The sequence below is a fragment of the Toxotes jaculatrix genome, chromosome 23 (genome assembly GCF_017976425.1).
Source record: "Toxotes jaculatrix isolate fToxJac2 chromosome 23, fToxJac2.pri, whole genome shotgun sequence".
NCBI classification, from domain to species: Eukaryota; Metazoa; Chordata; class Actinopteri; family Toxotidae; genus Toxotes; species Toxotes jaculatrix.
Window position 1 is genome coordinate 9,478,280 of NC_054416.1, and position 19,385 is coordinate 9,497,664.

At 40.8% G+C, this 19,385-nt stretch overlaps 1 protein-coding gene across 1 annotated transcript; it reads right to left on the reverse strand.

The window, feature by feature from the left end:
- Window positions 1-1,676: 1,676 nt before the first annotated feature.
- On the reverse strand, window positions 1,677-18,070 carry LOC121176699 (B-cell scaffold protein with ankyrin repeats-like). The gene is made up of 16 exons (XM_041030749.1): window positions 18,035-18,070; window positions 17,129-17,524; window positions 15,590-15,732; window positions 15,352-15,490; window positions 15,078-15,220; window positions 13,374-13,488; window positions 12,336-12,532; window positions 7,515-7,578; window positions 7,054-7,269; window positions 5,096-5,158; window positions 4,620-4,804; window positions 2,902-2,965; window positions 2,661-2,690; window positions 2,339-2,418; window positions 2,121-2,174; window positions 1,677-2,001 (listed from the first exon to the last, which is right to left on the reverse strand). Exons 1-15 carry the CDS (start codon window positions 18,045-18,047, stop codon window positions 2,142-2,144), a joined length of 1,881 nt encoding a protein of 626 aa, XP_040886683.1. The 5' UTR covers window positions 18,048-18,070; the 3' UTR covers window positions 1,677-2,001; window positions 2,121-2,141.
- Window positions 18,071-19,385: the final 1,315 nt, after the last annotated feature.

Here is a 19,385-nt window from a genome sequence, read left to right on the forward strand (position 1 = left end):
AAAACTTAGCTGCACTAACTTTTTTTTAAATTTTATTTTAAAAGTGAGTCACATAACTCATGGTGACAAACCCACAAAGAATTATCACCCAACTTTGCATCTCCCCTAAGTTTTATGAAGTGTTTCTTTAAGGTCGTTTGTTTTGATTTTAGGACTCCAACTTTCAGTTTAACATCATCCTTCTTATTAACCTTGTTTAAAGATGCAGGTGTTTTAAGTTAAAAAAAAAAAAAAAGCTCTGATAAATATCCTGTATGCTACCTGCACAGAAAAGTGAGAGGCAGACAAACCAAAGCTGAAAGGAGACTGAATGTGTGATTTACTTTCATCAGGGACAGAGAAACAACTCCAAATGAATGATAAGGTTGCTTCATGAATTCTGGATGTGTAATTAAATTTTTTTTGCCAACATGCTCGCCATATCTGTTTTATAGGCTGAGTTTACAGGACATATAGTGTCTTTTTCCCACGGTGGATATACAGCATGGGGTTTTGAAAAACAGTGAATCTTTGATCCCTTGTCTTTGATGTAGTGCTGCCCACATATAGAAGCATGTTCGGAGCGGGCGACACATGCCACTGAAGTTCTTTATCTGTCTGTCTGTGACAGGGGAATCATTTCTTGTGGCGGCGCTCAGATATTTGCATACATGATGAATCCAGGCCTATCTCGGTGGCCATGCCTGATGCACGGACTGAAATATACTCAGCAGGTGACAGGCAACCATATGCCTCAAATGCCATGGGGTCCTGAAGCCGGATCATCTCCAAAGGCTAACTGGCAGGTCTAAGTAGGGACGGCATTAATACATATTATTCACAAAGAGCATGATTGAACAGAAAAATGTGCCCGGCGTGTACCCAGCTGCTTTGTTGGCACACAGCTCAGCCTCTGCCTGGGTTTCAAGACTGAGCTTGGATTTAGCCATGCATTCACTGAATTCCCCATGCAGCTCTTATTCATTCATTCAGGCACAGCCTGGGCTGTACCAACAAACTGGTATTTGTGTGTGTGAGAAAGAGTGTGTGCATTTGTGCCAGTTCCTGAATAGTTTTGTAAATCGCAGCAAATTCTGATTTTTAACAAGTCTATACAGTAAATGTTTAGTATTCCGAAATTCAATGGATGTGATTTAAAAAGGCCTTTTTTTTCTCCACTGAATTATTGTAAAGCTGCCTTTCACACAGAGATGCCTGCACTATGGCAGCGAAACAGAATAGGTTTCCCAGGAAAATACAGCCTTTGACCTTTAATTTTACTCTCACTTGCTATTACGGCACCCCTCTGTGGACATTTTCTATTCACCCCACTGAGCTGTGTATTATTTTAACAGTTTCCATTGTGCTTCATTCAGAGATTCATTTTGATGTGTCTTGGCTGATGCAAACCAAGTTTAGACATGTTTCCTTCATTCATGATTTCACCTGCTGCATGAGTGTTTTTATATTCATAAACATGTATGGATACATTTTTCCATAACTTGCCTCCCAGCGATCAGGAGGTCAGCAGGTGCTTCTGTGCTCCACAGATGTCTCTGGTTGACTCAAACAGTGAGAAGCGATGGATATATTTAGAGATGCATCGCCCTCTAGAGGCAGAGATGGGAAGGGTTTTTCAGGGCAACACATTCCCTGGAACACAGCCTCATGAGAGTCAAACATCTTGCCATTTTGATTTGGTAGTTTTATTAGTCGAAATGAACAAAGTCTTTGTTGACACGGACACTTGAATGAAATAAAGTTAAAGTTAAAATTAAAATGATACTGAAAATGTAATTTTGCTTTCACAGGTATCCATTTTGTACTTTATCAGATTATTTCCCTAAACCAGAATTTACTTCCATAATGTTAAAAGAGACAGTTAGAGCTGAACATGCAGTAGGCAGTATATTAAAATTCCTTTTTCCTTTGAAATACACAACAAAGATAATAACACAGAATTTACACAGATGAAACCAGTATAAGCAGAGGAAGAACTGAATCTTTGTGGCCTGATGGAGCCTGTAAATATGGAAAATGTGACACAGTTGATGAGCTTGAATAAAAAAAGTTGTTTATTTAAGTAGAAATTATTAATAGAAAACTGGATTCATATTCTATTAAGAGAATTTAATACTCACCAATTGTTTTCAGTTTTGTCTTCACTGTTTGTCAGCTCTCCAGAATACGCTTGACTGCAAAATAATTCAGGAGCATTTGTTACTGGTTGTGTTAGGCCATTGTGTAACTTCAGTCTATTTCAGCTCCAATAATATTCAGTATCATTAAGTAAACTTTGCATTGATACGTTCATGCTGACCTGTGCCAAGCTTTCCTTTGGCAAGTGAAGTAAACTTACGTGCTGTCCTTTAAGAGGCTTGCTGTAAAAATCCGACTCCACCGGTTGGCTTCCTCTTCGACTTTCATTCACGGCAACACCTGGGGGAGAAATTATCCAATATGCACAACCGAACAGCGAATTGTTGAGTAAAAGAAAATAAAAGACTTCCGTTTAGTGCGAGTGAAACTCACTAGATCAAAACACCGCACTGGGGATTTGATTAAATAACACTTCCCTGTGGATTAATTCCCCACCACTGCAACTGGGACTGCAGGAGCTACAAAGACATGCAAGCACAGGTTTTCTCTGTGCACACTGAGATAACTTCTTAAAGACTCACTTGGCGTGTGATGAACAATGTTGATTTTATCTGGGGAGAGAGAGAGAAGACTTTCTAAGCCATTTGCAGTACACGGTTTAACACAGTCATTTGTAAGGTAGCTGCTTGTTTCAGTTTAACTTTTACTGCACCGCATATTATTTATTTTAAAGTTAAAGTTCCAGGAAAGCTGAGCTCTGCTGAGCCTCTCTGTGATGACAGCAAAGTTGAGCCCACATATCCAGGATGGAGGAATATTTACCATAGACACTGTCATCGTTCTCTCTGGTGTTGATGATACTGGCTCTAAGCTGACTCAACTTCTCCTGCAGAGACAAACATCGTTGTTTTAATTTTACACCGACGCACAAGCATTACTTTATTTACACATTATGAGATTTCCATAAATGATCTGTTGTACGTTTGCACTTGCTGAGAAAACAATTAGATGGAGGCTTTGCAGTTGGCTCATAAATCTGTTGGTGCCCTCATTGAGGTCCAGTGGAAAGCTGACTGTCTGCAATTAATGTTTAGATATATACATACATACAATCATACACACAGGACATAGAACCAGAGCAGAGTAAAAGAGTGAAGGTCGTATTGCTGATGTTTTTAGTTAATAAACCAACACATCTGGGGTCTCATTCAGTAGTTGAAGTACCTAAGTACATGAGCTGCAATTTTGAGGTACTTGTATTTTATCTTGTCATCCTTTGAAGGGGACCAGGGGCCTGGTAATGTGGTCCTGGAACCACTGGGCTATGCAGAATAGTTCAAACTAGCTCCACCTAAACCAGCTACAACAGTAAAATTCTACTTTACAGTTTAATAACGTCATATACAATAATACAAGGAGTCATTTTTCTACACAATGAGTACCTTTACTTATGATAAGTACATTTTGGTGATAATTCCTTAGTAGTTTTACTTAATACAAGAAGCCTGAATACAAGACTTCTTCTAATGGTGGAGTATTTTTACATTGTTGTCTAGGTACTTTTATTTAAGTAATTTATAGTTTAGGAAAACTTGTAGTGCTGTTTCAGAGCCCTCAGAAATCCACAACAGTCATTTGGATCATCATACTAGGGAAAAGCAAAGGTGTTACAGTAATGATGGTTTAGTTTGATTCAAGTGTCCCGGTAGTTGGTGACAGTGAGCCAGCAAAAACACCACCGGGACCCTGGAACTGAAGCAGCTAAATGGAATTCAGCCATCGTTCATTTGTGCTTTTCTTACTGTGAAATGCCAAAATGTTTGTTGTGAAAAAGGCCTGTCATTACTGTTGGAGGACTGATGGGACTTCAGCTCAAATTAATGTTCAAAAAAACAAAAAACAAAAGTAGCATCCTGTCACATTTTTCAGGAATTGGCCATCTGCCATAATATCATATGTCATTCCCTCCCTGCCAGCAGGTGTCCTCCCTCCACTCCAGAGTCACCTGATAATCAGCAGCCTGCAAACCTGTCCCCCGTTCACCTCACTAAAACTAGTTTCACTTTATATTATTAGTTTTATTCATAAGGCAAGTAATAATATGTCGTTCTTTGTTTTGTTTTTTTGGTCACTAATCACTTTGGTTTTTTTTTTTTGGTTTTTTTTTGGACAGTTGGACAGAAGCTTGAAGCAGTGCCACATCACCCACACCTGTACTGTGAGAGCAATGTGTGTGACTTGCCAGATTTGCAGACAAGGAAAGACAAACAGTGGTAAGTGGCCCTTCATCACTGTCTCTCCCCTCTGTGCGGCACTCCAAAAATCGGAGGCTGTTAATGAAAAGTAATTTCCTGCACACTAATGTAAATGGCTTCTTCTATTTGCATGCTCTGTGTGAGATTGTTTTCTATCATGGGATTGCTTTTGTAGGTTGGCATAGCATGAGCAACAGATGGTAATAGTTTTATTAGGGTTTGGTCCTGCATGCTTTTTCATTCCAAGTCCATAGTGAGTGTGATCACAACATGTGATAGTCCTACTTGCTGGATGGCGTCCATGCCCTTCTGAACCCTCTGCCAATCACTGAAACGCTCCAGGGCCTCGTCTACAGTGAGCGAACCTGCCTTCACCCTCTGTTGGAGCTCGATGAGCTGCTGAAGCCCGTGTACCTGGCCTGGCACAAAGGTGTCATAGGTGGAAGAGTTGCTGTCTTCTCGCCCGCGTGCTGCAAAGAACAACAACTCTGCAAAAACATCTGCTGCTTTGAACAATCAGAAAGTCTGACATTTTCAGCGCAAGGCAGCACAAAATAATCACCACACATGGGACAGCAAGTTAACAAGCTAGATTATGAGGCAGAAATAAGAACAGACAGAGTATAAACCCATTCCAGATGGTATTCATGGAGGGGGTTGGCTGGTAATGTGGTTCTTCCCATTATCTCTCTTGTGAATATTTTTGAAGCTTTGTCAGTTTTAGTGACTAAATTTCAGAAGATCACTTCACACTTACTTACCTTGTTTAGTTGGAAGTGAATACAGATCAGCATCGCCCTGTGTTGTCTTCTTCTTCTGGAACACTGTAAACACAGTGCAGCTTACAGAAACCATTATACATAACAATAATATAATAATAATATAGATAATTTGAATTTATCCAATTTAAATGTATAACTTTATGTCATTTGTCTTGACTTTGCCTTCACTGAATACATTACATGGCAGATGTAGCCAGAGCTGATGCTCCAGATTTCCAAAAAGGGTCTTGTTCTGTGTACTTTAACTATTTCTCCACAAGATGGAGCCATACTCTAAATCTCAAAGCACTGACCTGAGTGGCCTGTGCAAAGCTAAGCATGAGAGGGCAGTAGATAAAAACCCCACAACTAATCATCCAGAACACATAAATATTATGGAATTTGATTATCTGTGAGACAGCAAGTATTCCACTGTGATATTCCAGGGCTAAAATCCAGGTTTCTCTCAGAGAAAGACACAAATATCCAGCTCTGAATGCAATTAGACGCAGTGAATGATGCTTTTGGTTTGGTAGTGAGCATTCAGAATGAAAGGCTACACTGTTTAGCTGTCAGAGTCGGTGGAGCTGCGGCTGTGTGACCGACGCCGGATTAAAATTCAGCATCCACACCCTGCAAGATAATCCTGCCTCTGACTACGTCCTCCATGGCAGCATCTCTCTTTTCCACTTCATGTTTAAACACAGCTTCTCTTTTCTGCTGTGCTCATAATACAAGTCTGGCTTTATGGCTTAATTCAGAATGAAATAGTGAGCAGAGTACGGCTGTGGATCAGTCACATGACATTGCCTTAGAGTGTGTGCATTTCTCTCCGTGTTCTTTACATGCCCAGTAATTCCTCCCTGTTGGATTGAATTTCATTCACATTTTAGCATTTCAGACTCATTAAGCTGAGGACGTCGCCGCTAACAAAAGAAAAACTCCTCATTATTTCCACTTGTGCAGTGTTCTCCAATAACTGGCTCCTCGCCTAATCCTCCACCAAGCCTCATCTCTCCTCTCACATCTTTCACTGCGGCAGTGGGAGTGAGGAGCAAAATGCGATCCTTGTGTGGTTTGAAGCTCCACTGTCTCAATAGATGGAAACCTCAAAATCCCTCTCCTTTCTCTCGTGCGCTCTGGGGACAAGGACGATGGAAAACATGTGTAATGACTTATTTTGGCTGACTTGGCCTTGGTCTGGCCAAGATTGGTTGCAGATGGCAGCCCAGTAGTTCCCTCTCTGTTACTGAGGGGATGGTTGGGATGCAGAGAGTTCAGTGGTGCACTCTATTTCTTTTTTGCTTTGTAAGTCCCGTTGGGAAGAGAGTTGGCTCACTGGATGCAAACAAGCTCAATAAAAAGCTGCATAATGGGGTTGTTGCACAATTATAATCATTTTTGTGTGTTTTGAATGCACAAGTGATAGTTATTGAGGGACGAGCGTAATGTCGTCCATGGGAGTAGCGATTAATTGTGGATGCATGTGTTCATGTTTGTGTTTGCAAAATGAAAAAGAGATGTCACAGCAGTTTTAATCATTTATAAGCCTTAATAATACCAGTCACTTTTGGATGTTTTATCTTCATAAAATATTCACGCTGCTGAAATTGAACAGTTAGGGGGCCGTCGGCTCTTGATGCTGGCAAATGGGTCTTTCTCTTTCCTCACTTTTGTTTGTTTTGCGGTGGCAAGCGACTGTGTTCCTGTGGTTTATGGGTTTAAAACAAACTGCATCGAGAAAGAAAGCTTCTGCGCTGTATTCAGCAGCACTTCACTGACAAAGGCAATGCACATTCCAGGCACTTCCTCCCTCCCACATGATCTCCCAAACTCCCCTTCACATACTGTGCATAACTCAGTGTTGTTTTTACTCCAAATCAGCTCTATCATATCCGTAATTTGGAAGAAAAGGGGGAAAGGACGGAACAAAAGAATAACCAGCCATCATAAGTTACCTTGAGCGATGTAAGGGGTTCTGTCCTCCTTCACCTGGGTGCTCTCAGGCCGAGGTGTGGGTGCTGGTGGGCGATTGGCAATAACCACGGCCTTTGTTGAGTTCAGGATGGTGTCATATTCATCATTCACCCCCAGTGGAGCATAGAGATCCTCTACCTCCTCCCCCTCATCCTGTCCTTGTTGGTCTTTCTGTACGTCTGCCGTGGAAGGATTCCCTAATGCACAAAGTGTTTACTGCTTGAATGTCACAATGAGGTTCTGCATGCTGCTTTTGCTGCTGTTATTTCACAGCTAATCTGAAGCAGCGCTACATGGTGTACCCATCAGCACGGGGAAAATATTCCGTGGTCGGAAATGAACATCAACTCAGCATAATGACATGCTGGAAAAAAACCACTTCCATTATTCCATTCCGGCTTTCCTTTGTCCTCCTTCCACTTCCCATCAGCCCTTCACTCACCTGCGGTGCTCATCACTTCGTACACACTGGCATCGCCATTGTCTTCACTGGAGTTGAACACGTTCTGCAACGACACAGCATGATGAGATGTGTTTTGTGCCTCATCCAAATCACAGAGAAACAGCTCAATAGAGGCCATTTAGAATTCAGAGAAAGCAATGTTTAATCTGTTATGCTGAAGCTGGGCGTTTGCTATGCAACAGTGGATTTTTTTTGTCTCACTCTTTGTGCATTTGACAAACCTTGATACAAAGCAAGTTTGTAATGTAAGTAAGGCTATGGATGTGTCATTGGTTAGCACAGTATATCCTTCCTGTCAGCTTGTTTTCTCACCTTTATCCTCTTTCCAAGGTATAAGATTGAAACATAAAAACAGAGGTGACTATCGACTAACCAGTCTCTAAGCCCTGTCACAGTATTGGTTGATATCTGCCTCCATGCCACGCTTTAATATTCAGTGTTATCATGTCAGATGTGACAAATGTCCAGATTATTAATTGAGTTTTCTCACTGCATCTGTTAGGACTTCACTTGTGGAAAAGCAATTTTGGGGGCTATGACAGGAATTAGAGAGATGTGCTGTAACCCTGTCTGCTGGCTGAAAGAAGGTAGTTTTCCCTGTGACAGCAAAGCTGCTGTCGAGTCGGCCTATTTGCTAATAGCATGCTGAGGGACAGACAGGGGTATGATCAGGGTAATTATGAAATCAGACAATCTTCCCCTTTCAGTCCAAACATATCATTTGCTGAGCAATTCAAGACCCTTGGCTTGATATTTAGACTGCAGCTATAATTAGAATCAAATACGGATATTAATTTACTTCTATATTTCATATTTCTACTGAGAAAGATTTGAATAACTGAAGAGTAGCATCACTGAGTATTTGTATTGACAGAGAAAATAAAAAGATTTGAATTAGACATGCATTTTATATCAAATTTTAAAAAAGTTTGAACAGCTGCTGAGCTGTATTGTAGATTTTTTTTTTTTTTTTTGCATCCAAACACATTATAGCAACAGAAGACTCTATAAGACTCCACCATAATACAGATGATAATGTTTTAGGATTACGTTAGATTCCAGTGTCAATTTGAGAGGATATGTTCTGAATTCAATAAGAAAAATCCCAGTCAATACTATAAATTTTTGCAGAATATATGAGATAGAGCTTACTTTGATCAAAATATCCTCCATATAACCTGCCACGCACTGTGTGCAGTTTCCAAGCAACACAGCCACTCATGACTCAATTACAATATTACACTGTTCCTAGTACTGTAAATTACTTATTGGCTGCCATGAATGCATTACTCAACAGCAGAGGTTCATAACAGGCCCAACAGGTAGAACGGACGGGTTAATTACCTCCGCAGCTTGAACATTGAATTATAATAGTCAGATGCTGTGCTTAAGCACAGTGTGGTATTTTCAGAGGTAATTTCTGGATAAGGAAGGGGTATTTATTTACTAACCGCAAATGCTAAATCATTTTACAGATGTCTGAAACTACAGGAGCTCCAGGCATTCCAGACAAATTCTCTTTTGCCGCTGCAATCCAAGGAGCAGTGCTTCAGACAAAACAGCAGGCTTGATTTTCGTTAGAGGGAGAACAAATCTCAAGTGAATCTAGAGTAAGATGAGGAGTGTAAATCTGTTTTCAGCATCTGAGATGGTCATTTCACAGCTTGGCCCGTCTGGGCTCTTAGTGCCAGCGAGCTTGCTGTCTTTTGACATCGTGGTTTCAGGAAAAGAGTGTTTGAAACATGGCAGATTGCAGAGTGTAACACTGAAACCATTACTTAGACGCTGCGCAGTCAAACTCCATCCAACTTATTTTCTGGCATGGAAAAATGAGAAGTGGTCAGCTCAGCAGACAAAGACATATTTCACACTTCAAACTATATTTACTCAGCAAAGTTATCTTCATAGTTTTCTTTTAACACCATATATGTGTAAGGCCGTTATAACAAGACTAAGTCTGCAGCCATGATCTGTGAGGCTGCACTTAAACACCACGGTGCTCTGAGCTAAACGCTAATGTCAGTACGCTCACAATGGAAATGCTAACATGCCTATGTTTAGCAGGTTCATTTACCATGTAAATTAATCAACTAGATGTTGAGATATTTCACTGATATCAAGTGAAAATGTTGCGATGATGAGATGTCAGGGCAGCACTGAAGTCAGTGGTCTGACGATGATGACCTGCAGCACCTCCGCTTGCATGGCTGAAAACTCCCAGTGGTTGATTAAATGTAAAATTTTTCAGCCAAGATGACTGTGTCATTCAAATGATAAACAAATCTCTGGATTCAGCAGATAATGAGTGTACAGTTACTGCCATACATGCAAAATATGATCAGGGGAATCAACAAATTCCTGGAGTAGAGGGTAGGAAGTTGCTTATTTTGGATCCCCTGCATTTGGATAGGTGTAGACTGTACACAAGCACAGCATGCAACAGATAAAAAAGCTCTTTGTAATCTTTGGTGGGCCTTACAGTTTCGAGCTAATTTGTATTTATTGAACTTTTCTCTACATCCGAGAGCACGCGGTGAATTTTAGTAGGAGTACAGAGTCCATCTAAATGCCAAGTGACACTCAAATTTGTGGCCCAGTATTAAAATATTAAAGGACAATGTGTGTTTGTGTTGGTAATTACAATGAGCTACCACAATATTGCAGTCTGAAGACATAAACACCGTAGGTAACAGCAGAGCATTTTCTATATTTGTATTCTAGTTATACTCCTCCTGAATAATTCAGCTTTCCCCTCTGGAACAGTTCACAGCTAATTAACAAAGAAGTGCGGTGCCAGGGCAGACTGGTGGATCTGACACCGGACCTGTGAGTGATTCAGCCTGTGTATGAAGCAAGGGACCGATCCATCTAGGATTTATTGACAGAGTGCTGCTACACTGACGCCCAAATCACTGATGCATCATGGGTTGATTAATTGGAGGTGGGGGAAACACTACAGATGAGTTAATGAAACTGCCGTGCAAAGAAGGAGCAAGAAGAAAGCCCCACCCTGCAATGATGACTCTCGTGCACACTTCCTCCCACCGCACAAGCACAGTATGAATATAGTTTTCAGCTGTCAAGATGAATTTTAATTACCCTTTGAGAAGACGGCAAAGAAATGCCAATTGCTTGTGCATGTCGATCCTGTCAGTTATGTTACATCTATAGGCTTTTTGAAGTCCCTATGGAGAGACCTGTGTTTGACTCTGCTGCTCCCTGTCAGCTCAGCTGAATCACTGAAGGTTCACAGAGAGCACTTCGACTCACTGGAGCAATCTGATCAAACCCTGCTCCGTCTGCAGTCACTCTCAATTAGCAGTGTTGCTAGGTGGATAAATACATTTGCAACAGCTGTTGGAGTGTCTAAATTTCCCTCGAGAGGGAATTCTCTATAGGTTGATCCGAGGCATCACAGAAAGTTAAAAGTCGTTGGTATTGTGTAGGTAGACAGAAGCTTGTTGTGCTGTTTTCTGTTATAAACTGATATGAGAGATTCAACAGCTGTAAAGGATCAGCTTACGAAATAATGATAACAATCAAAAACATATTTGCTTGGTTTTATTTCTCCAGGTTTTGAGATAGTTACTGGTTACTTTGCAGAATAAGACTGTAAATTCAAAATATATCATCTTCTTACAAAACATGAGAGTTAGACAAGAAGATTACAGCCACTTTCATGTTTGTCTGTTAAATATGAAGCTGGAGCCACAATAGCTTTTGGAATAGTCATGAGTGTTGAACCTGCCATCTTCTCTATACCACTTCGTGCATCATGTTTTTTTTTTTAATGATAATGTCCTCACTGCATAATGACATTAGCATCGGAAAGAACATTATGATGCTAGTGTCCTCCAGGTTTATCAGATAAAGGGATGTGCATTCATGCACAGGATCTATTAAATTTGGATTGCCACTCATTAGCGAGTGAGTGGCAAACATGCTGTTCTTGTGTTACTGGATCTACACGGTGAAATGGGAGGTTGAGCAGGCAGAGGCTCTCTCCATATTAGCATGAGAAAATGGCCGGCATTACGCAAGAAAATCTCAACATTAGCGGCTGCATTAATTGTCTGAATGTATGCGGACGACCTGCACTGCGAGCCGCTGTGCACGCATGAACAAACACAGGCTTTCTTGTCTCTGTGGGGGTGTTCCATTAGGAACCTCGCGGGCCAAACATATTCAGGTTGAGAGAAGGGAGGCTTATCATCCATCCACTAACTGAGCCATGAGCTGGATGTAAAGACACTGGTTAGGGAGGGAGTGAGGTCGCCCCTGACACACAGGTCACTCTCCCTGCTTTCCAACTTTCTATCCTCTTCATGCTGTTCATTATTGATAAAGCACCACTCACTCATAGTCCTGATGCTTTGCTGGTGTTAGTAAGAGCATTCCTGAGTGCTGCACCACATCCTCTGGCTGTGAAATCTCAAGAGCTAAAGTGAATTGTGTTGTTTTCCTCAGCTGTCAGCAGGTTACCTGAAAACTGAAGAATTCCATTTAGCTGATATTACAGCCAACCAGCTCTATATGGACTAATGATGAGATTGGGTGGCTTTGATTAACTCACAAATCACCGAACATGAGAAGCTGTCATCAGATATTGGTATTTTGAGAAATGTCTTCACTGTGTGGAGGGTCAATAATGCTGAAACAATATTATCTGGCATCTTGCAAGGATGAATTCCAACTGGAGGAAAGTGAAAATTATCAATAGATGAAAAGAAGACTGAAGAGAAGAAAGAAAACACTGCAGATAGGGTGAGATTTGCAAGTAGCTGATGAGGAATTATTTACCAGCGTTTCCTTCAATAAGATGTGAAGCTCTGTGTGGCTGTGACTCTTGGCAATCTCTGTGGGTGTCTGACCGTGCCGGTTGGCCGTGTGCAGTGCTCGCTCAGCGCCTGGACACTGCAGGAGCAGGCTGGCCACGCTCTTGAATCCGTACTGGGCAGCAAAATGGAGGAGTGACGGTACATCGGCATGGTGGATCTCTGTTGTGAACATTTGATTAGGGAAGGAAAAGGGATTTTCAGAAACTGTCAGTTCTGACAAAGTCCAGTTAGGCCTGAAAATGAGCAGCTGCGTGTTTGTACGCGTGATCTTTCTTGAGGGCAAAGATTACACCACTTATATTACTGTTTTTCCAGGTGATAACTTGAAGCTGAGCAGAAGCAATGTGAGCAATTTAACACATCCAGGATAGTCGAAGAAAGACAGCTTGCAGGCACTTATTGACCTGTTTGTCATGGAAACATTTCCCTGTGCCCTTTTTAGCAGAGTCAAGGATCAATCTCAGGAGCTGATGAAACCATCAATCTGCCACATAATGAGCCAAGAAATAACTGAAGACTTTTTTTTTTTTCACCGTGGATAATTTGCATCATGTAACAGGAACGTATTCAGAGTGTGAGCAGTATGTTCAGTCCACATTGTTGCATGAACACATGGTCAGAGGGAAAGGAGTGAATTAAATGCACGTTCTGTTGTGGTGAGGCATTAGCATAAATATTTCTAATGTCTTGTATTCAAAACAAGGAGCCATATCCATTAATCATCATCTGTTACAACCTGTAACAATGACTACTACTATTAGGAACTGTACAGATGCTGTGTTTTTGGTTATACTCTGCATCCATTCATACTGCAGTGAATTATTTTACAGATTTCCTGTCAAGTACAGCTAATTTCAGATGAAACTATGAAGTCAGAAAATTGTTTGAGATGGTATCTTTGCTTATTTATCCTTGAAAGTCTAAATATTCCCATAGCATCAGTAGTCAGCAGATATTTTTCAATGTAAAGTCCAGAGTAAGCAATCCTACAGCGCTATACCTATCTCAGGTGTGGTTTCACACTGCAGTGCCCGAAAACCTCCAGTTGGCATTTCCTTCAGCAGCATGGAGCACAACTTCTCGTCCAACTTTTCCAAAGAGGACGCCTGAAGAGCCTGAAAAGCCGAGAAACAGACAGCTCACAGGCAGACCACGTTTTGAAATAATTTGCTGCAGCAAACAAAAATGAGTAAATCCTTTTCTCAATACCAAGCAAATTACTGAGATTTGAATTTGATGTGGAAAAACAAAAGCAGCTCCTGCAAACAGTGGGAGTGTTTTGGACTAAATGGCGAAGTATACAGAGGCACAATAAAAACGTCAGGTTGAATATAACCACACACACATCAGAGTCCTGCTCCACCAGTGAGTCCAGACTTTTAGTTTGAAATTCTCTTGGCAAATTCTTCTTTTGGCATTGCTCAAGTTTGCGTCTTCAGCAAAAGGGGACTAATCAAATCAAGTGTTCACGACTGAAAGAAGGCTGAACCTGCTGTCTCTTCACTTTGAGAGAGGACACACACACACACACATAGTGGGGCATGTAAACATCAGCAGAAATATGCTGATTTAATTTCTCTTCTGTTTTTCTGTCTTTGTAATGGCTTGAAGTGGATCGATTATGAGCAGTGTTTTCGGGCGGCGATTGACTAATTTCTATAACTGAGTTACATAACGATGAGTCACTAAGTAACATAACACATTTAAAGTGCCTCAGAAGAGTTACTTTTTTTTTGACGAGCGACCGCACAGAACAGCATTCAAATAGGTTTCCTGCATTATTGAATCAATGATTGACAAGAGTTATTTGAATATGCTTGCAAGTGTTAGAAGTTGAGAGCTTGTGGCGCGCTCACAGGCTGTTCTGTTCAAACAAATGAACACTGTGTAATGTTACATTCACTGTCATTTTTACAGCTTAATCTCCATCCACTAAGTAAAGATTAGAAGCATCAATCTACATCGAGGATGCAGTGTAGCTTTGCTATTTTTGGAATGGTTGTGTCACAGTCCTTACAACTACAAACGGGCAAACTTCTCCCTCAGACAGATGGATTCATTAAAGGGGCACTCAACCGATTTTATGCATGAAGTTCAGATCACTCATCACATGGAGTGCTGCTCCGCCTGTGAAAGCAGCAGCCTAATGTTTTCTGTGGCTCTGGAAGGAGCTGTCTGAAGTTTGGAAAAATAACCCTACCTTCAGACTATTTCATACCCAAGAGTCAATAAACCAGAGGGTTAGTTCAGGTTCATCTAACACTGCAATTTCATAAAAGTGGAGGTCTTAAAAGAGGAGGATTAAAAAAACAGAATAGTAAAAATCAGTGCAGCAGATGCTGAGATATCAAGCTCCAAAAACAATAGACCATACATTTCCCATCATGCAATCAATGGCATCTTTTTGTTAGACCCTCCCTTCCCTGTAAATGCCCACATCTTTTAAACTTCAAGTTTGTAATGTCGACTTTGTGTAAAGCAATTGTAAACCTTAATAATCCTGGTGACATAATCAGGGTTATTTTCTCAGACTTGTTGAAAAGAACCACAGAAAACATCACAGAGCTGTTTTCACAGTTTGATCTGTTGAACTCCCCCTACTAGTAACCACTGACCTTTAGGTGTAGAAAGGGTGGAATTCCCCTTTTATTATAAAACTCCGGCAGGTCACAACAACTAAAAAGTAGGTATACTTTAGCTCTACCTGACACATGAAATCTACAGGGTTTGCCACCCTTGACAGAAGTCTGGTGATCTCCTCCATGTTGCTGTAGTACTGCAACTGTGCCTTGCCCAGTGCTACTCCATTACTGTGCACAGTCACTCTTACGATCCCTGCTGGAAAATCTGACAAAAATAAATAAATAAATAAAATAGAAAACATATAAAAAATATACACAGGCAGGGCTGAGACAGATTTTTTTATTTATAATATTTCTTTAAGCTCACATTCATCAGTGGTTATCGTTTTTGCTCACCTGGTGCATTGACACACAGGATTCGGTCGTTCCAAAGGATGGGCTTCACTCTGAGCATCTGATTTTCACTGGTAAACTCAACCTCAGCGTTGCTGTCAGGTGCCTCATTTTTCAGAAGAATGAACACCTCCACAGAGGTCTGTTGAAGAGACGGGATAGTGAACTGCAGTGTAGCCAGTGTTAGAGGTGCGCTCTGAAAAAACAAGATGGCTTACTACTGACTAGATGAGTGTCTCACCCCGCAGGGAACTCTGGAAGGAACAACTACAGTTCTGCTTCTGACACTGTGGGCTCCAGTTGACTGCATTTGTTCCGCCTTTTGCTCTGATCCTGATAGTTTACGTGTCAGGGGGTTGGCATTTGCTGCTGTGCCTGACTCACCTATAAAAGATGAGACACTGAACATCATACTGAACCATGCACCAATAACGAAGGTGTTTTAGCTTAAAACGCTGCTGTGAAGAAAATACGTCTGTTTATCTAAAACTGAATGAGGTTAAATGACATAAAATGAAAAACCTCTGCGGTACATATTGTTGTTACTTTCATTCTGGAGTAATTCAAATCGAAACAGAAATGCAAATGTCCTGCAGTTTACATTTACATTAATAGTGGCTCAGTGTTGGTTTAGTTTTTATGGAAGTTATTAGACAAAACCCAGTCATAAAGTGTAATTTCTTTTCCTGGCTGGACACTAAAACTCATCAAACACCTGGCTGTTGTTAACAAATAAACACCATCATTCTGTATGAACAGTGAAGGCACTTCTGGGTTCAAATATAACTGTTCGTGGGATCCTGGCCTGAACCACTTCACTGTATCAGTGCAATGAAGTGATGCAGAGTGCACTTGAATTTGCATGGCTCGCAATCAGTAATCAGTGGTGGCTAAAGAGGAAAGACTAGCTATTTGCATCAGATGTTCCTCCTGCAAACACACCTGTTTAAATACAAGCCCCCTGCTCCACTTTTCATTTTATACAAATAATGCAATTAGGAAAAACAGTGAAGGAGGTAGTGGATAATTGGCAGGGCAGATGAGAACATGCCAGAGACACACAGTTCTAACCAAAGATCTCTCTGCAGCCGGTGCTAAAAAATATTGGATGTCAATCTTCAGCACACACAAGTCTCTGGGAAAAAAAAAGGTTGGTAAACAGGTTTCCAAGCTCAGGCGTTCTCACAAATAATGAGCATTCTTTCTCCCTCACATTTATGGTGGAGGAACAGCAAGGCCATGTGAAATTCTTCCTGAAGGAAGGGCATGTTGAAGAGGGTGATTGTGTTCTGGGTTTTCAATATTAGGATGCACACAGTGTCTTTGTCTGTTTTGCTCCCAGTGTATTGGAGGACTTGTTAATGAAGTCTAAATTCACATAGTGCACATAGTCATAAATATATTTTTATTTTATAATAATGGTTATAATATGGTCACACATTTTTCAGGCTCTATGCTTAAATGTTATAAATGAGATTAATGATTAATGATGCTGGAAACACTGATCAGTGTTTTGACCCTTCTCAGATTTAAAAATGTTGAATGTCATGTCAATGAGTAGCAGGGAAGCTAAGGTGAAATTTCATACCTCACTGGTTCCTGAAATATGGTTGGAGACCTCCAGGAGTTTTTATGTGCATCTTAGGAGGTACCCAGTAACAATTTTTTTTTAGTTTTTATTTTTTCAATTTAAATAGAGGTGGGATAATACATGACAGGATTCAAGACAACATTCCTCAGGAAAGTGAAAATAGAAAACATTATGGAGCCAGTGCCATACCTTTTCTCACAATGTCAGTCACAGTGGACAGGTACTCATGAGCGTCTTGTTCACTGGAAATCTGCAGGCACTCGTCGCCGTTCAGGGGGACCTGCTCCAGCAGGGGGGTCAAACTCTCCACCCCACACAGCAGCACGACCACATTATCTGAGGGACTCAACACATGGGCCAGGAAGAAGCGCCACATCTGACAAAAACCCTCCAGCATGCCTTTGGACAGGATCAGGAGCTTGCAGGTGTACCGGGCCAGCCTGAGAAAGTCATCCCGACGGCTGGACACTGTAGCAATGTCGTAGCAGCAGATTCCAGCCTCTGAGATGGGACCAGTGAAGACTGACTTCAGGTAGGTTGCCCATTGTTCTGCCTCAGTCTCATAGATGATTAGCAGCTCGTAAGCTACAAAAAAAAGGTATATTCTCTTCAGAGATGTGCAATACATCCACTAAAAAAGTTGTGTGATTCCAGTTTTTAGTATTCTATGGAAAAATGTCATATTACCCAGTTTCATTTAAACACATATTTATAGTAAAAAAGTTTCCAGACTTTTCCCCAACTAACTCGTGGACAATGATTCTCTTATCACTGTGACTGCAGCATGAAGCAGTGAAATTACTCAACTGCCAGAGAAAATCATGCTGTGGATGAAGCTTCATCATTGAATCAAGTAAAACTCAGTGGTAATATAAAACAATTTAAATACATTAACTATGAAAACAAGCAAAACATGAAATGAAATGAAACTTTGACATTCTTAAATATAGTTCAAAGATGTGTTGCTCCAAAATTAAATTAGCTCAAACTACTACTACAACTTACACAAGTCATCAAGCAATGAAACATTTTCATAATCCCAGTAAAAATAGGTGTAATACTAAATTACTGAAAATAAAGCAAAGAGCTGCTTACCTGTCTGGCTCATGGCTACAGTGCTGTTTGTTTGCAGGTCTTACTTCACAGTGACACGGAAAACAGTACTGCTATTGTCAGGAGGAGCTCAGATAAGAGGGAGTTTCCTGCTTCACTGAAACGAACAAAGAAATGAAACCATTTTTTAATGGAGGAAAAAAACTGTCCTGTGCCCTGGTGACGAGAAACAAGCTTGTCTAAGAGGTTTTGTAAAACTTAACTACAGCACTAGTTTAATTGCAGCGAGTAATCTAGTAAGTGGAATTAAATGTACTATGTGCAATTTTAATATGATGGAAGCACATAAACCTGACTATGCAGTATTGACTTCCAAAGTTGCTGTCAGTATATCAGAATATCACCAGACCTGATAGACAAAATAGATAGACATTTTTTTGAGAGTTCTGATGTTTTCTCACATGTCCTTGTGAAATAAAAACTACCAAAGCTGCAGTGGAAGTAGTGTAAACCGAGACAGAAATAGAAACAGAAAAAAAACACATACAAAATAATGAAAAAGTCTGAACTCTAACTGTCATAGCCATGATCAGTATTTTAGAATATCCCACAAAAAAAAGACACACTAGGTCTATTTGTAAGCAAATACACAAACAAAACCAAACAGCAAATAACAAACACAAAAGTCATGGTCAAGCAGACAACTTGAGTCACAGATTTGCCCAGAGTTTAATTAAGTCTGCAGAGCCATCAGTGTAAAGCAGAGTGCTGGAACCTGAGGTTGGAACCGGAAACTAATGATCTGGTGTGGATGTCTCCACTACAGGCAGAGATAAAAAGGCTGTGAGATGCTCTGACCTACCATGCACAAGAACATGCATACACACACACACATTGAGAGAAGTGTGAAACCCAAGGCTTCATTAACTGCCTCCACCTGCCAAACAACTGACTCATACCACACTAGTGTCTCCCCAATAGCAGTTTGCCACCATTTATTCATTTATTTCCTTTGAGCAGTGGTGGGGTAACTGAAATGCAGTGTTGAGAGAGTGAGTGGGTGAAAGCTGAGGTCTCCTTCATGCAAATTGCCCGTGCTGTTGTACCTGGTGACTCACCAGTGACAGATCATGCTGTTCCCATCCATGCATATCTGTCACTCACACACATTTTTCTGTATGACTACTCTGATCTAACCACAAAGACAGGACATGAAATCCTCCTCTGGATCTGTTGTGAGCTCAACTGAACAAACCAAGTCCTCTATAGCAGACAATAATGCTATCAAAGCCAGCTCCATAACCACTGACATGAAGGCAAATAAAGCGGCAGGATAACCATGACCTCAAACGAGACACTCCTAATGTGATCACCAGTGTAAACACCAAAGAGT